The sequence below is a fragment of the Gopherus flavomarginatus genome, chromosome 9 (genome assembly GCF_025201925.1).
Source record: "Gopherus flavomarginatus isolate rGopFla2 chromosome 9, rGopFla2.mat.asm, whole genome shotgun sequence".
Taxonomy (NCBI): Eukaryota; Metazoa; Chordata; order Testudines; family Testudinidae; genus Gopherus; species Gopherus flavomarginatus.
Genome location: NC_066625.1, coordinates 38,564,662 through 38,582,574, shown reverse-complemented (window position 1 = coordinate 38,582,574; position 17,913 = coordinate 38,564,662). Strand labels below are relative to the sequence as shown.

General features: G+C 47.1%; 1 protein-coding gene across 7 annotated transcripts in view; it reads right to left on the bottom strand.

The window, feature by feature from the left end:
• Positions 1 to 17,522, bottom strand: part of TELO2 (telomere maintenance 2) — a 384,906-nt gene extending 367,384 nt beyond the window's left edge. For 4 of the 7 annotated variants that reach the window (XM_050968163.1, XM_050968164.1, XM_050968166.1 and 1 more), the window contains exons 1-11: positions 17,257 to 17,341; positions 15,980 to 16,332; positions 14,764 to 15,041; positions 14,555 to 14,623; positions 12,563 to 12,710; positions 10,901 to 11,003; positions 9,813 to 9,881; positions 6,007 to 6,148; positions 3,571 to 3,707; positions 2,578 to 2,666; positions 1,100 to 1,210 (exon numbers count right to left, since the gene is read on the bottom strand). In XM_050968163.1, coding sequence (XP_050824120.1) covers positions 1,100 to 1,210; positions 2,578 to 2,666; positions 3,571 to 3,707; positions 6,007 to 6,148; positions 9,813 to 9,881; positions 10,901 to 11,003; positions 12,563 to 12,710; positions 14,555 to 14,623; positions 14,764 to 15,041; positions 15,980 to 16,311 — 1,478 coding nt within the window. In that variant the 5' untranslated portion in view covers positions 16,312 to 16,332; positions 17,257 to 17,341. Of the gene's footprint in view, positions 1 to 1,099; positions 1,211 to 2,577; positions 2,667 to 3,570; positions 3,708 to 6,006; positions 6,149 to 9,812; positions 9,882 to 10,900; positions 11,004 to 12,562; positions 12,711 to 14,554; positions 14,624 to 14,763; positions 15,042 to 15,979; positions 16,333 to 17,256; positions 17,342 to 17,435 lie in introns of those variants that run through there. The other 3 variants (XM_050968165.1, XM_050968167.1, XM_050968169.1) reach the window with 3 other exon arrangements.
• Between the last annotated feature and the right edge of the window lie 391 nt (positions 17,523 to 17,913).

Below are 17,913 nucleotides of genomic sequence, written 5' to 3'. Positions count from 1 at the left end.
TAAAAGAGGCACTTGGAAGCCCCAGTGATCTAGGCTTTCACACTCTTGCGCTACAGGCAGCAGAGATGGTTACAGTACGAGGCTAAGGAGCATGAGGTTACTGTGAAATTAAGTCCCTCTTTGATGCCCACAATTTAACAGGACCCTCCTCTTAGAGCAGTTCATGGACTCTCCTCACTCAGAATGGAGCCAATTCCATGCCAGTTACAACACCTCACTATTTCCAACCCCCCCACCCCTCTTAGTAAAAGGAAATGAAGGTGTATCCTTTAGAGGAGACTTGAATAGAAACTTACCAAGCATATGCACCCTGATTCAGGGGGGACTGTGAGAACAATTTTATCCACTAAGGTTCTAGACTCCCATTCAGCTCCACATCTTATTATGAACTGTCCAAAATAATAAATATACAGCACCAATATAGCCACTTCCGTGGAAGGTTCTCAAGCATGTTACAAAGATACAGTAGCAAATATATTACCACCATATATGACAGACTAGAGCATGTCCAGTAATAAAATGAGAACATATAAAGTCTGAAGGATGCAGTGGAATCGGGATAATCTGCAGGGCAATAGGTGTCTAAACAATTTAAGTGAAATAAACACAAATAGCAAAATCAACAACACAGGCAGCAAAACTACAAAGTAAGCCTGGAATGTTGATCTGCACTTAGAGCTCTAGAGCGTCTAGAAGTGTCAGGTCCAGGTCAGAACACAACCGGGCCCGCTCAGGCTCGGGTCAGCGCTCCTTCTCTGGCCCATGGAGGGGCACCATGGTCACTAACATGCCCATTATGGCACTGCATGGAGCTGTTGCACACAGCTCCCACTGGAGCAACCTTACAGGTTTAGGGAGAAGGGTTGGGTTTGGCTGGGCTGGAAAACAACTTGGCCTCCTTGGGCTTGGGTTCAATTTGGGTGTAAAATTAGGCACGAGCACACCTGTATCTGCAATTACCCTTTACACACAGCCTGGTTTGCTCCCCAGTTCAGACTGAGCAGTACAGCTTCTCACACACAGTCAGCTTTCAAGGATCTGTCATTTACTTTTTATTTCAAATCAGCTTTTTGCTGAGTAGTTTAGTTCTTGCATGTACCTGTCAAGCTCCAAGTCAGATCCCTCCTCTGGCACTGCAGGGGCTGCTGGGTGTGGATTCCCACTTGGTTTTGATACAGCTTTTGGTGTAGCAGATGGACTGTCATTCCTGCTGTTGGCAACGAGAAAGTGTCAAAGGCATAAAGTAACAAGGATCTTAAAAATCCATGATCACAAGCAGGAGACTAGATTTTCCAAGGTAAAACCCCCAATCCACATCCTCTATCTACATTAGGCATTGGAATCTCATTTCAGTGTGGGTTCACCTAGAATGGTCCAGCTATGAGGAGAAAAAGCTAGAGTAGCTGTACAGGTATGGGGAGACCTCATGATGGAGGAAGAGTGGAGATGGCAGACAGCATGGGCTAGTTCCCTGGACTGCCACCTGAGCTTGTTTTAGTTCCTAACAAAGATTAAGACTGTGCTAATGGAGAGAACCAAAAACACTCTGGGTAAGAGCAGACACACAGTCATCTCAGGGCAAAGGAAGTGTTGACCTGTGTATTCTTAAGAGCTATGAAAACCATGAACAAATCAGGAGGCATTATTCAGTAGTGGTTAATGTACAAGACAGAGTCAGGAGATCTGAGCTCTCCGCACAGCTCTGACAGCAATTTGCCATGTAGCCTTGGGCACGTCACTTTCACTTCTCCACTTCCATGTCACTATTTCTATCTCAGGACATGGCTACACTGGCGCTTTACAGCGCTGCAACTTTCACGCTCAGGGGTGTGAAAAAAACACCCCCTTGAGCGCTGCAAGATACAGCGCTGTAAAGCCTCAGTGTAAACAGTGCTGCAGCGCTCGGAGCGCGGCTCCCAGCGCAGCAAGCTACACCCGTAGAGGATGTGGAGTACATGCAGCCGCTGCGACCACACTCGAAACTTTAAAGCGCTGCCGCAAGTGTAGCCATACCCTCATAGTAGCATTGGGAGGCTTCACTCACTAACCTCTGTAAAGTGCTCTGAGATCTTCAGACAGCAAATCCCATGGAAAGTCACAGTATAGCCAGAAGTTAATGCTTTTGGACAGAAGTTAATACTGTATTTCAGTTAGCAATGGACAGGCTGTAGACACACAGCTTCCAGTTTACCCTGAGATACCCAAAGATTCCCCAGCCCATTTGGATCACTTCAGGGGCATGTAGAATTACAAGAATCCCAAGGAAATGCAGCCATCAGACACACAATTCCAAACATGCTTCCATTTGACCTTTGAACTAAAAACATGCTGGCTGCAGAGAGATAGCCAACTGTAATGCAGAGCACAGTGAAGATTACAGCAATTTACACCTTAGCAGATTCTAACAAATACAGACTTCCTGCCTTCAGAGCTAGGATTGTCTGTCTGGAGTTTACCATCCACCAAAGTGGAAGGATTATAGTCAGAGGTAGGCTTTGTCTTCATAGCCTTTACTAAGAATGGTTTGCCTGGTATCTATGCTCTAGGCAGATATATGGCTATGAGTGGCAATCTCACCCAGCATTTGGCAGGTCGGTGACAGGGAGCTGTAGTCGGGCTGTCTGCTGGAGAGACTTTAGCTCTCTGGTCTCATCATCATCTTCATACTAGACATGCAAAATAGAAGTTACTGTATGCTGAGGAGGCTTTTACATCGATTAAATACAATAAATCTGCAGTTGAAGGTTATGAGAGCTCAGCACCTCTCAGAATTAGGCCGTAGTTTTTAAAACAGTGAAGGATCAAATAATAAATGCATGTAGAGATCTGCAATCTCAGCCATATGCACCTTTCACACTGGGTTCACGACATACAAGTTATTGCTTGATCAGATTTGGTCTCACTGTCATTTATAATCTTTAAAGCATTTAACAGGTCTGAAGTCACAATGCAGCACTACAGCTGATGCTGTGCAAACAAAACTTAAGGTTCTCAAAGGCAAGTAAGGAGCTGTGGGGTTTAATTCCCATTGAAATGAATGGGGATTGTGTGGCTAAATCCCCTACTCAGTCTTGAAAATCACAACCACCAGTGACTTTATACACCCTCCTTCTGGGTGTTCACCCGTTTTAGGACTCTAATCAACTCCTGCTGAAGGGGATTTCAGTGGGACACCTCCCATTGATCAGGTGCTGCATGATATAGAAATCGAGCAGTAGTTTTAATTTTGGAGCTGGCCATCCTAAACCCTGTTGTCATATCAGAGTTCTACTTGACTCTGCCTGGCTGTGACCAAGTCCTCCTGAGGCATATGCTCTCTCTCTCTCTCACCACACACCCCCCTGCACCCCTCACCTTGCCCCAGCCCACATCTTCTATGCTGCCTTTGCATCTTTTCAATGCAATTCCATTTTGCAAACTGATATCCCCTCATTCTGAGGGGTACTGGTGCCCCTCTTCCATTCCAGAGAGTAGGGGTCAGCAATGACAGCAGCAACACAACCATTTGCTTTAAAGGGGACATTTCTCCCCATCCCTGCACAGCAGAGTCAGGCAACACCGTAATCTCGCCTGGAATTTCAGGCAGGGCCCATCTGTAGTTATTCTGGAACTGATGCTTTCTGCCACTATCATTCCCAGACGCCGAATCCGTGGCAAGTTGCTGTCCAGGTGGCATTTCATCCCTCCCATCATGCTGGTGAGAAGCTCTGAAAGGACAAGCAGCACATGGCAGAGTGAGCACAGCATCCCTGGCTATGGCAGCTCCCAGATAGCACACCCAGCTGAGAGCCCAAATCTTTAGCTACACACTTCAACTACAGGCAGAAAGACAGACAAAGGCCTAGGGGTGGAGGCTGACACAGATTCTATACAGCAATTCTCTTTCTGCAGAGCTGTTTTCTTTCCCCATCATGTCAGGAAGATATGCAACAGGGCTAGGTTTTGAAGCCAAACACAATGGTACAAACACATCATACATCCTAGAACATTTGTTTTAATAAAAAAGAGTTTACCAAAATACCAAAAAAGTGTGTTAGGCCAAATTAATCCCAGGCATAAATCCAATGGCTTCAAAACTACTATGACAGATGAAATGGGCTGACTGTGTTATTATGGAAATTGCATCCATTCTGCTCAATTCAACAACCTGGAACTCACACAAGGAGGAATACTTCTCACCATGTGCCTGAGCTGTGACAGGTAATTAATTACCAGTGGCACATCTGAACCCATTGTTCAGAGTGGCAGCTGTCTTTCATCTCCCCAAATAGATTCTGACTGCTGATAGGTTGACCGTTATTCACCAATAAAAGCTTACATCTCTCTAACGTCAGCCAGTGAGAAATCTGATCATTCATTAACACACCATAGTTTGTATCTATACAAGGCCAGGCTTTAACAGAAGAATCTTGAGTTGGCTGGGATGAAATAAAACCTGTTTTCGAATAAATAATAATAAATAGCACTTATGTTTTCAAAGAACTGCATGAAAGTTAATTCACCCTCTCAACAGCCACCTGGGTGTAGGTGAATCATCATTTATTATTTGTATTGTGGTAGCACCAGAGGCCTTAGTCCTGAACCCAGACCCCATTGTGCTGGGTGCTGTTCAGACACAGAGCGAAAAAATGGTCCCTGCGGTCAGACAAGAGGTAACAGGTTGATAAAGACAGATAGCCAGGGAGCACAAGCAAACAATGAGAGAGACCAGTCAGCATGATAGGCAGTGGTCTCAGCACACCAGCAGCCTGACCGTTGTCAGTAACTGTCTATGTAATTTTGTTATTTAACAAATATTAATGTAATTTACAAAGAGGGAACAGAGAGGACTTATCCAAAGTCACATAGTGAGTGTAAGGGCTGGGAACAGAATCCAGGAGTGTCTGACAGCACTACTGCTCCAACAGGTCCCCAGAAGTTCTTTCAGCACCTGGTTCTGAACCTCCAGTGTCTGCTCTAACCACTAGGTAGCACTCCTTATCCTAAGCCAGACAGAACATAGCATGCTGAAGAGCAGCACAATGAAGAGCTCTTTCTCTGCCACACATACATCTAACGGGCTGAAATGAGTTAATCTACATTAGTTACTGGGTTTAACAGAACGAGTCGTCACACAATGAGTAGATTCACACAATCAAGGTTTCCTACTCTAAAACAGAACATCTCTCTTTTGCCTTGCTACTATAATATTATGCTATGATAATGTTCTATATTTCCACACCCCCATAGCCCAAATCTGAATTAAACCAGACTAGATTATGGTTTAGGAGGACGACGACAGTCCTGGCTAAGACTCAAGAATGGGCGTCCAAAGACCTGAGTTCCATTTCCTTCTCTGCCACAGATCCTCTCTCCAGGACCTTGAGAGACAGGGAGAATCTGACACGCCCAACTGCTCCTTCTCAAAATCTATGCACCCTACCCCATCACAGAAATGTTCTGAAAATTAACCAATCAATGATTCAAAATGCTATAAGGTCTTCAAAAGAAGGTGCTACAGATGTTCCTATTGCTAGTCAGCATCTCTGACACTGAACTTTCATACTGGTGTTAACAAATTCTCTCACGTTTTCAGCAGCCTCCACAGAGTCCAAATCCAAAGCTTTGTTTCAAAATAATTTTGCACTATAAATACTCACATTGCAGCAGGAATAGGTCACCTCATGATTTTTCAGACTTCAGAATTTGTGGCTTTCAGATACTGGGAGTTTAAGATAGGGTTCCACAGTGAAAAACGCACGGAGAAGAAATTAGTTAGGACTGATCCTCTAGACACTTACACACATAAGCAGCGTCACTCACATGAACAGCCTCACTGAATTCAGTGGGACTACTCAAATGATCAGAGAGCTTGGGTATGTGTTTGTTGGATCAGGCCTGCAGGATGTGGAGCCAATGGTTATGATTAGGGGCTTCAAAGACAAAGGGCTAAAGATGGGAAAAGTTAGAATCCAGCGGAGGGAAGAAGACCTCTTTGTTCTCTCTGCTCCTTCCCTCCTCCCTCACCTTGTCCGTTGCTCTCTATTTCAGGCTCCTTCAGGTGGGAGAGGCAGATCAGGATGGCCTTGCTAACATACAATTGTTGCTCAACTGGAGAGTGTTTCACAGCACTGCTGCTGCCCCAGGTCTCCAGGAGTTCTTTCAGCACCTGGTTCATAAGTTTACAACATTAGCTACATGGAGTGGGTCTGTGCTACATCTCTCACAAACACACGTCACACCCTCAACCAACCAGGTGGCCTAAGGACTACTCTATCCTGCACTCAGCATAATCAGTCCCTGTAAAGTGTGGTGGCCTCTTGCCCAGCTGCAGGGCTCCAGCTCTCCACTGAGAGAATTTCTGTGGCAAGGATCCTGAATTCCATGAAATACTGGTGCCACTGGCTGGAATTCCATGTCAGCTCTGGGTAAATTAAATAATGGCAGTTTAAAATTCAACAGGACAATGACTAAAGCAGTCCGTGCAGAAAGCCTGGGGTTATTGATTTTTACATTACATTCTATTTATTTTATGCTTACCCCAAAAAAACTTCCAATGTGCTGAGACTTGAGCGGTATGGAGGTGAAGCCTCTCCTCCCCTTTGTGTACAGGGCAGAGGCGACAAATTTTTTGGTAGGGAAAGGAACTTTAACACCTAGTTCCCTAAACGAGTAACCAGCAGCCTCTCTGCTATCCACATTCTCCATCAAACACACAGGACTGATCTCTGATGCCCAACCTCTGAACATTCCAGTCACAGCCCAATGGAGCTCAGGCTGTCAAGGACATTGCTATATATTAACTGACCAAAATCACAGTTATGCATCTAAGTGAAAAGAAGGAAGTGGAACAAAACAGTCTAAGAGATAACAGCAGTTACAAGACGGGAAAACCAGTTCCCCCACATCACAGCAGAATTTCTCTGGATGAGAATAACCAGACATGGCTCCCTTCAGAGCCAATCACCAGTGCTTCATGTGGTGATCAAGAATGTTTTAAAGCAGTAAGGGGTACTCCTTCACCACAGAATCGTAGCTCACTGCCTGAGTTGGCTAAAATTGTTTTAATGGATTTGCTACCGTCTGACGGAAAACATTTTAAAAAAACACTTAAATCATAGAATCATAGAACTGGAAGGGACCTCAAGAGTGTGTGGTGTGTTGTAAACAAGACAGGAGAAGTCATTCTTCTGCTCTACTCTGCGCCGGTTAGGCCTCAATTGGAGTATTGTGTCCAGTTCTGGACACCGCATTTCAAGAAAGATGTGGAGAAACTGGAGAGGATCTAGAGAAGAGTAACAAGAATGATTAAAGGTCTTGAGAACATGACCTATGAAGGAAGGCTGAAACAATTGGGTTTATTTCGTTTGGAAAAGAGAAGACTGAGAGGGGACATGATAGCAGTTTTCAGGTATCTAAAAGGGTGTCATCAGGAGGAGGGAGAAAACTTGTTCACCTTAGCCTCCAATGATAGAACAAGAAGCAATAGGCTTAAACTGCAGCAAGGGAGATTTAGATTGGACATTAGGAAAAAGTTCCTAACTGTCAGGGTAGTTAAACACTGGAATAAATTGCCTAGGGAGGTTGTGGAATCTCCATCTCTGGAGATATTTAAGAGTAGGTTAGATAAATGTCTATCCGGGATGGTCTAGACAGTATTTGGTCCTGCCATGAGGGCAGGGGACTGGACTCGATGACCTCTCGAGGTCCCTTCCAGTCCTAGAGTCTATAAGAGGTCATCGAGTCCAGTCCCCTGCACTCACAGGACTAAGTATTATCTAGACCAGGGACCTCAAACTCAAATCATCATGAGGGCCACATGAGGACTAGTACTAAGGGCCACATCACTGAAACTTTTTCATACAATACAAAAGTCATGGGGAATGATGGGCTAAGAGACATTGGCCGTGAGCATGCGCTGAACCTCACAGAAGGCAGCTAGCAGCACCTTTCAGCCTCAGGTCACAGCCCAGAACAGCAACAACACGGGTTTCGAATCTCCCCCCCACGACCCCCCTTGGGTCATCTCTCTGTTAGAACTTCCTTTGTGTGGAGCTGAGATGCCGTCTCCTCTCACTGAGACCAGTGGGATCTCAGGGTGCTTAGCAACTTTCAGAACAGACTCGCAATGCACATGCATTGCAACGAAGCCCGGAAGCCAAGGGAATGACAGGTCTGATTCAAATCACGCCACAGATGCCCAAATAAACAACCCACTCTCCCAGACCGCTCCTAGTTAGTCCCCCCTCTGGGTCTTCCTGTGCATCCTGGCTCCTGCTTATCTCTGCTAGACTGTAAGCTGTTTGAGGTCTTACCAGGCACACTGCTGGCACCTAATGAAAAAAAGGGTATTACCATAGTCAAAAGAGGTATCTAGTGACACTTCAGTACGTGCCCCGCCCCTTCCCTGCCTCTTCCCGCCCCTTCCTAGCCCCCATTCCAAACCCTTCCCCAAAGTCCCTGCCCCAATTCCGCCCCCACCCTGCCCCTATTCCAACCCCTTCCCCAAATCCCCACCCCAGCCCCGACTCTTCTCTGCCTCCTCCCCTGAGCGTGGAGGTAGGCGGAGGAGGGGGGACGAGGAAATGCAGTCCGTGGGGTGCGTGTTTGAGACCCCTAATCTAGACCATCCCTGACAGGTGTTTGTCCAACCTGCTCTTAAAAATTCCCAATGATGGAGATTCCATAACCTCCCTAGGCAATTTATTCCAGTGCTTAACCACTCTGACAGTTACGAAGTTTTTCTTAATGTCCAACCTAAACTGTCCTTGCTGCAATTTAAGCCCATTGCTTCTTGTCCTGTCCTCAAAGGTTAAGAACAATTTTTCTCCCTCTTCCTTGAAACAACCTTTTATGTACTTGAAAACGTATGTCCCCTCTCAGTCTTCTCTTCTCCAGACTAAACAAAAGCAGTTTTTTCAATCTTCCCTCATAGGTCATGTTTTCTAGACCTTTATACATTTTTGTTGATCTTCTCTTGACTTTCTCCAATTTGTCCACTTCTTTCCTGAAATGTGGTGCCCAGAACTGGACACAATACTCCAGCTGTGGCCTAATCAATGAGAAGTAGAGCAGAAGAATTACTTCTCATGTCTTGCTTACAATACTCCTGCTAATACATGAACTAAAAAGAAGAGCTAAGAGGAGTTTAGTATAAGAAGGGCTTATTAGAAACACTAAGAAAATTATTTTTAGCCTTTCATTTGGTGGCTTCCCAATCAGACCCCAGAGTGAGTTCTCTGCTGTTGTGCCCTGGAAAATGAGGATGATCTTACAGTCAGAGCGTAGGGCTGGGTCTGAGGACTCCTGGGTTCTACTTCCAACTGTCATTGACTCGCTCTCTTTGGAAAGTCACTTCAAATCACTTCTCCCCCAAATCTATAATCTATAAAATGGGATTGATAAAACTAACCTACCTCACAGGGGAGTTGTGAGGCTTGGGGATCCACAGATGTGAGATGCTACAGAAGTACAATGTATCATTAGAAGCTCTGGGAGGACCGTAGCCTGTTTAAGTGGGACGGCAACTCTTCCTTCATTTTGAGCCACATTTCCTTCCTTTTCTATTCCCCCTACCCTCTCAGCGTTCCGTGGTGGCCATCTTACTACTTTTCTAGAGATGAGATAGGAGGACTTGTCTGCTACACTTTGAATGAGGCGATGCAGCTCTGCCCAGGACCACCATGGGGGCATTCTTTATCACCCCATTCACACAGGTGACCCTCATTATCAGCTTCATCAAACAACCTGAAGCATCACAGATACTGAGACAAAATGAGAGTTCAGGAGAAAAAATTCAAACCTAAATATATCATTGAAGGTACCTAACTTACTTTGATCAATAAGGAACGGCGAAGGCTGTCTAGGGCCAGGTATCCAAGGAGGTTCTGCAGCACTGCAGTCTACAATTAAAAGAATAAGATTAGTTATACTGAGCAGAAAGTTATCAATCAGCAAGGACTTTACACACTCCCACTCTCTCCCCTTCTACCTCACCCCCCATTCCAAGTGATTTGATCAGAATGGTCAGGGAAAGACTGTGCAGAGTTTATGCAAACCCACAGCGCTCCTAGGAAAATTAGTTAGAGCATGTTGTTCTGCCTGGCTATTTCAGTGCTCACATTATTTCAGATCACACAGTTTCAGTAATATCTATGGCACCAAAGAGAGGGTTCCTTCTAGTAAAAACCCCACTGAACCAACCCATGCACAGCAAGTCTTATTTAAAATATTGCTCCTACTATTAAATAAAAGGAACGTGAAGTCAGGGAACCTTGTCCTTCCCTTCACTAAAGTCTTGTGCCTCTCTCCCACACAATCTAATTAATGCTCAAGATGCTCCAGAACACAATGCAGAACACAATCTTCACATTCTACACCCTCATGGGCTCTAGTGCTCACCCACTGCCCTGTTTCACTTCCACATGATTTCTCTCCAACCTCTGAGAGCACAGATAATTCCAAATCAAACTCCTGAGCTGCTCCAGTGCACTTCTCCTCCCTGTCCTCTTGGGGGAAGGTCACACTTGCTCCCAGCCTCTCCCCCTGGATTCTAAATGGGATCAGAGGCTCTAGCTCCCCAGACTACCAATGTCACATGCAAATCCCCCCTTGGTTCTCTGGAGAAAAGGTGACAACACTGCTGATCACCACAGATTGACCTACAAGGCACAATACAAGCCTGGTGTCTTGAAAGGAACCACCTGGTCTGCCTTACTGGACAGGGAGAAGGTATAGCTATCTTCAGCTGAGGCCCAAGTATTTGTGAGGAGTATGGAATCTGGGGAACGGCTTCAGAATAAAGCCCACGAACAGAGACCTGGAGCTTACCAGGACAAGAATTCAGCACTTTGAAAAACATTGGCCTTCCTAACAGCTAGGAGGGCTTACATTCCCCATATTGACACAGCAGAGCCCTTACCACACAGCTGTACTGCAGGAGTAGTAGTTTCTGGGTCACCACAAACTGAGCCTTCTTGTTTTTCACAACCAGATTCCCCAGTAATCGTGACAAGACATCCGCCCTAGCAAGACAGGTCAGCAGCAAACTATCAGGGATCCATTTATCTGAACTGCTTCAGGCTGATTTCAATCAGATCGTGATTTTGTAAGTGGCTGCCCATTTGCAATATAATCAAAAGTCATAGCTTCCATGCAGTGCTACCACACAACTACAAAAGTGATTAATGTAGCAATAAGATCTAGTGCTGTTTGAAATGGTGTTGAAGGATTACCAGTGAAGGAATCCCCAGCTATTCCAGTCCCAACCTTTCCCAGGAAGTAGCACCAGGTGAAATGATGGTGCACAGGCCAAGATCCTTCAAGAAATAATGTACTGGTGTTCATACACCTCAGGGAATTCAGAGCCAAAAAAAGAAAAATTATTTGCAGAATTTTAAAATATTGTGCACAATTCTGCAAATTTTGTCAATAACTAAATGTGGCTCCAGAATGGCAGTGGGGAGAACAGGCCACTGGCTGCACTAAGATGGGAGATCACCCTGAAGCCCCCACCTCTTCCAGTACAGGCACTCAGCAGCGAGGCTGCATCTGATCCTGACACAGTGCAAGTGCTGGGCCTGCCCCAGAAACACCTCGGCGCCCTGCCCCTCTGTGCCAGGCGCACCAGGTATGGCTGGGCAGGCTCAGCCCAGCAGGATCTAAGTGTGGAGGGATCCAGGTATGTGGTGAGAGGTTTCTGTGTGCGGTAATCTGGATGCGGGTAGCTCAGTGGGAGATCTGGATGCACCAGGGCTCGCTGGGGAGTTCAGGGGCAATAGGACTCTGCAGGGGATCCAGGTGATGGTGGTTGGGCTCAGTAGCAGGGTCTAGGTATGGCAAAATGGGGCCTGGCTGGGGGGGGTGGATTCCAGGTGCAAATGGTTGGGGCTCAGTGGGGTGGGGGCTTATTGGACGGGTCCAGGTGTAGGAAGGTAGGGCTTGTCAGGGTGAGGGTTCGATGGGCCTGCTTAATGGGGGATCATTAGCTGCTGCCTTAGGGACACCACATGCCAGGCTTCTGCTTCCCCCCTTGCTTCCCTCATCCCCTTCTTCTCCATCCCTCTCCCCTCACTCCCACATCCCTCTCCCCCGACCTATTCCACCCCCCTTCCTTCCCCACTGCCTTTTCCCACCACCCCCCTTACCCTGCCCCACTGTGGGCACTCACTGTTCCACAGAAAATAGGAAGGTTCCGAGCACACAGAAGGGGAGTGCAACTGGCACTAGGACCCAGCAGGTTGTGTTCCACGGCAGAGTCAGCGGAGCCCCAGACACAGCCGAGCTGGGCAGCTCTGCATTTGCAGAACTGGGGGTGGTGGCAGTGCCATGTAACCCCGTATGTCCCGGCATGTAACCCCATGTGCCCCCCATGCCTCACTTTTGTTTGGGGAGCAATCTCCCCCACAAAAAACTACATACATGACCACCAGCTTCCCTTTGCTTTCCTGCTGTTTCTGCAGGGAAAAGCAGGAAATCTGTGGGGAGGCTGTTTTCTGCAGGCACACAGTCCCACAGAATTCCCCCAGGAGTAAGGTGTAGCTAGAACAAAAACTTCCCTCTCCCCCAAATCTTGATTTCTTACCCTGGTGCTTTCTGAATAAAGCCGCAAACCACTGCTTCTATCCAACGATCTGGCACACACTCGATCAGTCGCCAGCAAATCCTCTGCCAGATGCAGTCCACCTTGGTGAGATCCATTAGGCGTGGCACCAACACATTCAGAATTTCTTCTGTATTGAGAGAGAACGAAAGGAAGCTCATTGATTACAGGCAGCTGGGGCAATAGCCCACTGCATAGTCCATGTGGATAGTTTGCAAAATCAAGCTGCTTATAGATAAATAAACATGAAGACAATGCCTTTTCCAACACAAGTTTGCACCCAATGATTCAGCACCTACAACACACAATTCTTCTCACAGGTATGCCCTACCTGCAAGTTCACCTGGGCTTTCACTTGTAGCCCTAGGAGCTGTGACACTGGCAGACCAGGTGTCAGCTCATACCAAGGCACAGAGGTCTCCACTGAACACTGATAAATACATAGCTGGAATCAGTCTGGTTCACCTGTGGTTTGTATTGTTCAAATAAGTATTAGAATTATAAAAATGTGTTCAGTGTTTAGACTATGAAATGATTGTAAGTTGCTGCATGCATTAATCTCATTTATAACATCTATGTGCCATATTATAAGGTAAAAGTGTTTGCTCTGTAACTGTAAATCACAAGACAGAAAAGAAGCATTAAGAAGCGTGAAATACTAGTTTCCCCACAGAAACGTTATCTTCTTCCCAATACCAGACAAATTATTGTGGAACATCAGAGGACAAAATACTTCGTTGATTGCTCCCCTGGCCCAACCCCTCATGAAGAGGAGACATGCAAGTGAATTGCTCCCAACAGCTGAATTTGCAACTTGAAGCAGAAGAGGGGGGGGGGAAGGAATAAAAAGCCCTAACAAGGAGGAACTGTATCTTTTATGCTGCTTGGGCTTTGAGGGGCAAGGATTACTAAGCATAAGCAAAAGATACCCAGGGCTTGGCCGGGGTTAGCCCCAAAAAGACATATAGATCTTGCTTATTACAGAAGCTTCTATTACTTTTTGAAACTTGAGATTGGAACTCATTTGTGTGTATATACATTTATCTCTTTTAAACCTTGTAAATAACTCTCTTATTTCCTTTTTCTAGTTAATTTTTAGATATAGTCAATCCTCTAATAAACTAAGAGTTGTCTTTGCTGTGAGACCTAAGGAGAAATCTTTGGGACTGGGAGTAACCTGAATATTGTTGTAAGGAACCATCTATCACAAAGGAAGGCTTTCCTGAGTGACAAGATAGATCATAGTACCCAAGAGGACTATCTGTGGCTCCATGTTAAGGCTGTTATAGTACTTGAGGAGTTTACACTTGATAATTGGCTGGTAAAATCTAAGTATAGAACTCACAACTAATTTGGGGTTTGTACCCTGCTTCTTAGCAGTCTGCCCTGAGGTTGGTACCCACACACTCTTGAGCCATTGCAGGACAGCCTGACAGTAGCTTCCAGGAATCCCTTGTTGAAGTAGGAGATTGGAACGCCTTCCTTAACTTCCCCATCTGTTACATGCTACTGCACATGAGGAGCAGCCTTCGCCTGCTCCAAAATGCTAAGTGAAACCAAAATGAAGGATCATCATATTCACAGCTGTTATCTAGGGGCTGCGATTTTTAACTCATTGGTGTTTACAATGCATTTTCACAACCTCAGATGGAAGGTACTAGGGAAGTAAAATGCCCAGCACAGCAGGGCTCCTGGAAGACTAGCGTTCTCGTTGATTCTTGGGAGAAGGAGAACGGAACACACTCAGATCAGCCACGGAGAGAGAGAGAGAGCGAGCGAGCTAACAGACACACAGCTGGGATGCCTCAGAAAGGAGAGAAGGCCATGTCTACAAACTGTAGGCAACATCCCAGGCCACGAATGAATGTACCCTCAACCTCCTTCTTTTAGTGACCACCCTATGACAATCACGGTTCCTTGTTAATGTAATTCTATCATATACTTTAGCCCAAAACCATGTTACAAGGCACTCACCTCGTCTCCCATGCACGCAAACCTTCCCCAGCACTTGAGACACGAAGGAGATAGAACAGTCCAAGCCACCTGTGGTATAATGAGACACATATTTAATGAAACACTTAGATTGCCAGCCATCAACATCTTCCTAGAGGCGGATTATCAGGATACCTCCCCTTGTACGGTTTCACTCTCTCAGTGCAGCAGTAGTTGGTCTGCAGTCTCACCTCTCAATGAGTCAGAGATCCTCTGCAACACTTGGATGATTTCAGTAGCCAGCAGAGGGAAATAGTTTTGTGGGAAGAATATAGGCAGGTTATTCCCCTGGAGCTTGTTGCACAAGTGGTCAGGTAGACACACAACCTTGTTGAGGAGGGTCTCTTGAAATGTGGGTAAACCAGCCTGTGCCTGCTGATGACAGACCTCCCACATCAGAGCCGACATGCCTCCCGTCTGCAGAAACTGTTCCAGGATGCTAATAACCTTCATCAGGCGAAAGCTGGGACTGGAAAGAAATAAGAATGCCCCCTCCCCCTTTTAATTAATGAGGAAGAAGACACACAAACGAGAATTACAGAACTGGAAGGGACCTTGAGAAGTCATCCACTTCAGTCCCCTGCACTCATGGCAGAACTAATTATCTAGATCATTCCTGCTCTTAAAAATCTCCAGTGACGGAGTGGCAATCATGCCACTTTCTGCTGTGATCCCATCAATCACACACAGTGCCACAATGCACCAGAATGTAATTTAAGATTAGCAGTGAAATAACACTCTATCCCTACAGCTCCTTCTGCCTGTGACTCTCACTGCACTTTACATGCATTAACGAATTCAGCCTCACTACCCCCATGGGAGGTGTGGAAAAAGCATAATTTCCCCATTTGCAAAACAGGGAAAAATGAAGCACCGAGAGCTGAAATGACTGTCTCAAGGCAACACAGTAAGTCAATGGCAAAGCTGGGAACAGAAGTAAGGTCTCCTGGCTCCCCTGTGTTTTAACCACGTTATAATCTTTCTAACAAGGTAGTTATATGCCTTTTACCCTTGGTCCCTGAATCGTGGCCAGGATGTCCAAGCCAGGAATCATCAGGGCCATCCTAAACATTCCCCTTTTATGCTTTGACGGGAAAAGGCCTCTCTATGCTCACAGCTGAGCCTGGGGATTTGATTACAATGCACTTATTCTTTCACATCATTACAACTATTCCAATGTGTAGTATAGGCAGGCCAGTGCCCATACTCAACACCCAGATTAAAGCATGGGAAATGACCTCAGAGTTAGCACTATTCATGGACAAGGCTACAAACAGGTCTTTTCTCCACTAAACTGAAGCCATGTTTACCAGATCATCTGACTAGGTTGGAATTCTAGTGTGAAGGGGCCATCACATGTTTACAAGCTTTTAGTGCTAAAAAATATGGGGCTGAAGCCAGGCTTACCCTGTAGAAATGATGGAGTCCAGCAGAACCAGAAAGACTTGGTCAGCTGGCCCTTCCAAGAAAAAGCTATCCCATAATTCCTTCTGCTGATCAGAGGTAAGAAGTTCTATCCAATCTGGACTCAGGTTACTGACAAGACCTCGCAGAAAGGCAGAAAAATGCACACGGGTAAATTCTTCCCGCTCCTTCAGGGGGGCTTGGTTTTCAGTTCCACCTAGGTAGCACTTAATTGTGCCAAGCGCCTCTGAGATCTGGACTCCATTCCTGGAAGAGGAAAGGATGTTGATAGCTTCTTGGACCGCATGTCCGACTTCAAAGGGCTCGGGATCCATTCAGTAAAGTCACGTCTGGAACTGATCAAACAAAGGGGAAAATGAAGCAGAGAATGATGGTGCCCCAACACCTGGCTACTGCGATCCCTCTGAAAGAGCACTCTGTTTAGCCTGCAGACAAGATGAGTCTGGGAGTCTCAGCCGAGCCACTAGTGGGTGTTTCCCCACATCACAAAACTCCCACATAAACTGGCAGGCCTGCAGGCCTCTGCTCAGCACTGGAAGATTATTAGTTTATTATTATTATAATTTATTTGTATGCAGTAGCACTTCAGAGAAGAGCCTTGCAAATTCAATATCCGCGAACCATTTATGCGAATTGGATGCACATGTATCCACGCGCAGCTCTACTTAAGATCCCCTGTCATGTACCAGGGCTCATGATTTGACTGAGATCAGAGCCCCATGGCACTAGGTGCTGTACACACAAATGGAGCCTCAGAATGCTACGTGTTGTTTGCACAGGAGCTGAGATCAGGGTCTTGTGGAGCTAGGTGTTGTACACAAACACATAGGGCCTGAGGACATTAGGCACAGTGCATACACACATATGGTCTCAGGGTGCTAGGTGGTGTGCACACACACAGGGGCTGACCAAGATCTGGGCTCCAATGTGCTAGGCCTTTACACACACATAAGACCTCAGAGCACAAGGAACCTCTCTTTTCCTGCCCCCAACCCACATCCTAAGGGTGCAGATGCTGTGCGCACGGCCTGTGTCATTGCACACGCATACCTACAGGCCCACCACTGCACACACACAAGGCCCACGGCACTAGATGCTGTACATACACAGGGGAACACACACAGGGCACAGCTCACACTCAGGCACACACATGGACACGGGGCCTGCGGCGCTAGGTGCCGCGCACGCGCACACACACACGGGGGTAGGGGGACCAGCGTTAAGCGCTGCACACTCTGGGCACACAGGCGCGCGCACACCGTGAGGGGCGGTCCCGCTCCCAGGCGCTCGCAGCCCGCCTACCCGCTCTCCAGTGGCGCCGGCCGGGGTCCGTGGAGGGCAGGGGCAGGAACGGGGCCAGCAGAACCCAGGCCCAGCGCGAGGCTCGAGCGGGGGCAGGGCGCTGCGATGTGTCTCTCCCCCCGCTTTACAGACTCACCCTTCCGGCCCGCGCGCTCTTCCCGCCGACACCTTCTCGCTCTGTCACCCAGCCTAACATTCGCCACACACCCCACCTGGAATCCACGCCTGTCGAATCTACTGAGCCGGCGCCGCAGGCAATGGTTGAAATGCCCCGTCTTAAAGAGACAGTAACACATGTGACGGGGGAACGTCTGCTCCTCCCCGCCCCAGGGCTGTAGGTGTTCCCACTCCGCGCAGGGCTGGATGAACCTTTTGTGGGCCCAGCGCCAAACGTTGATGGGCCCCCATGAGGACAATGCAGCATGGCACGGAGAGTGAGCGGCCCCACTCTGCCCAGCCCGCTGCAAGGACACTATTTACAAACCAGCCATTACCCGACCCACAATGTCCTGCCCAGCCCTGTGCTGCCAGCGTGCCCCTTCCCCTCGGGGGTAGGCGTATGCCTCGCCCCAGAGCCGCCCCCCCACCTAACACTGGAACAGCCCTCCAATTCC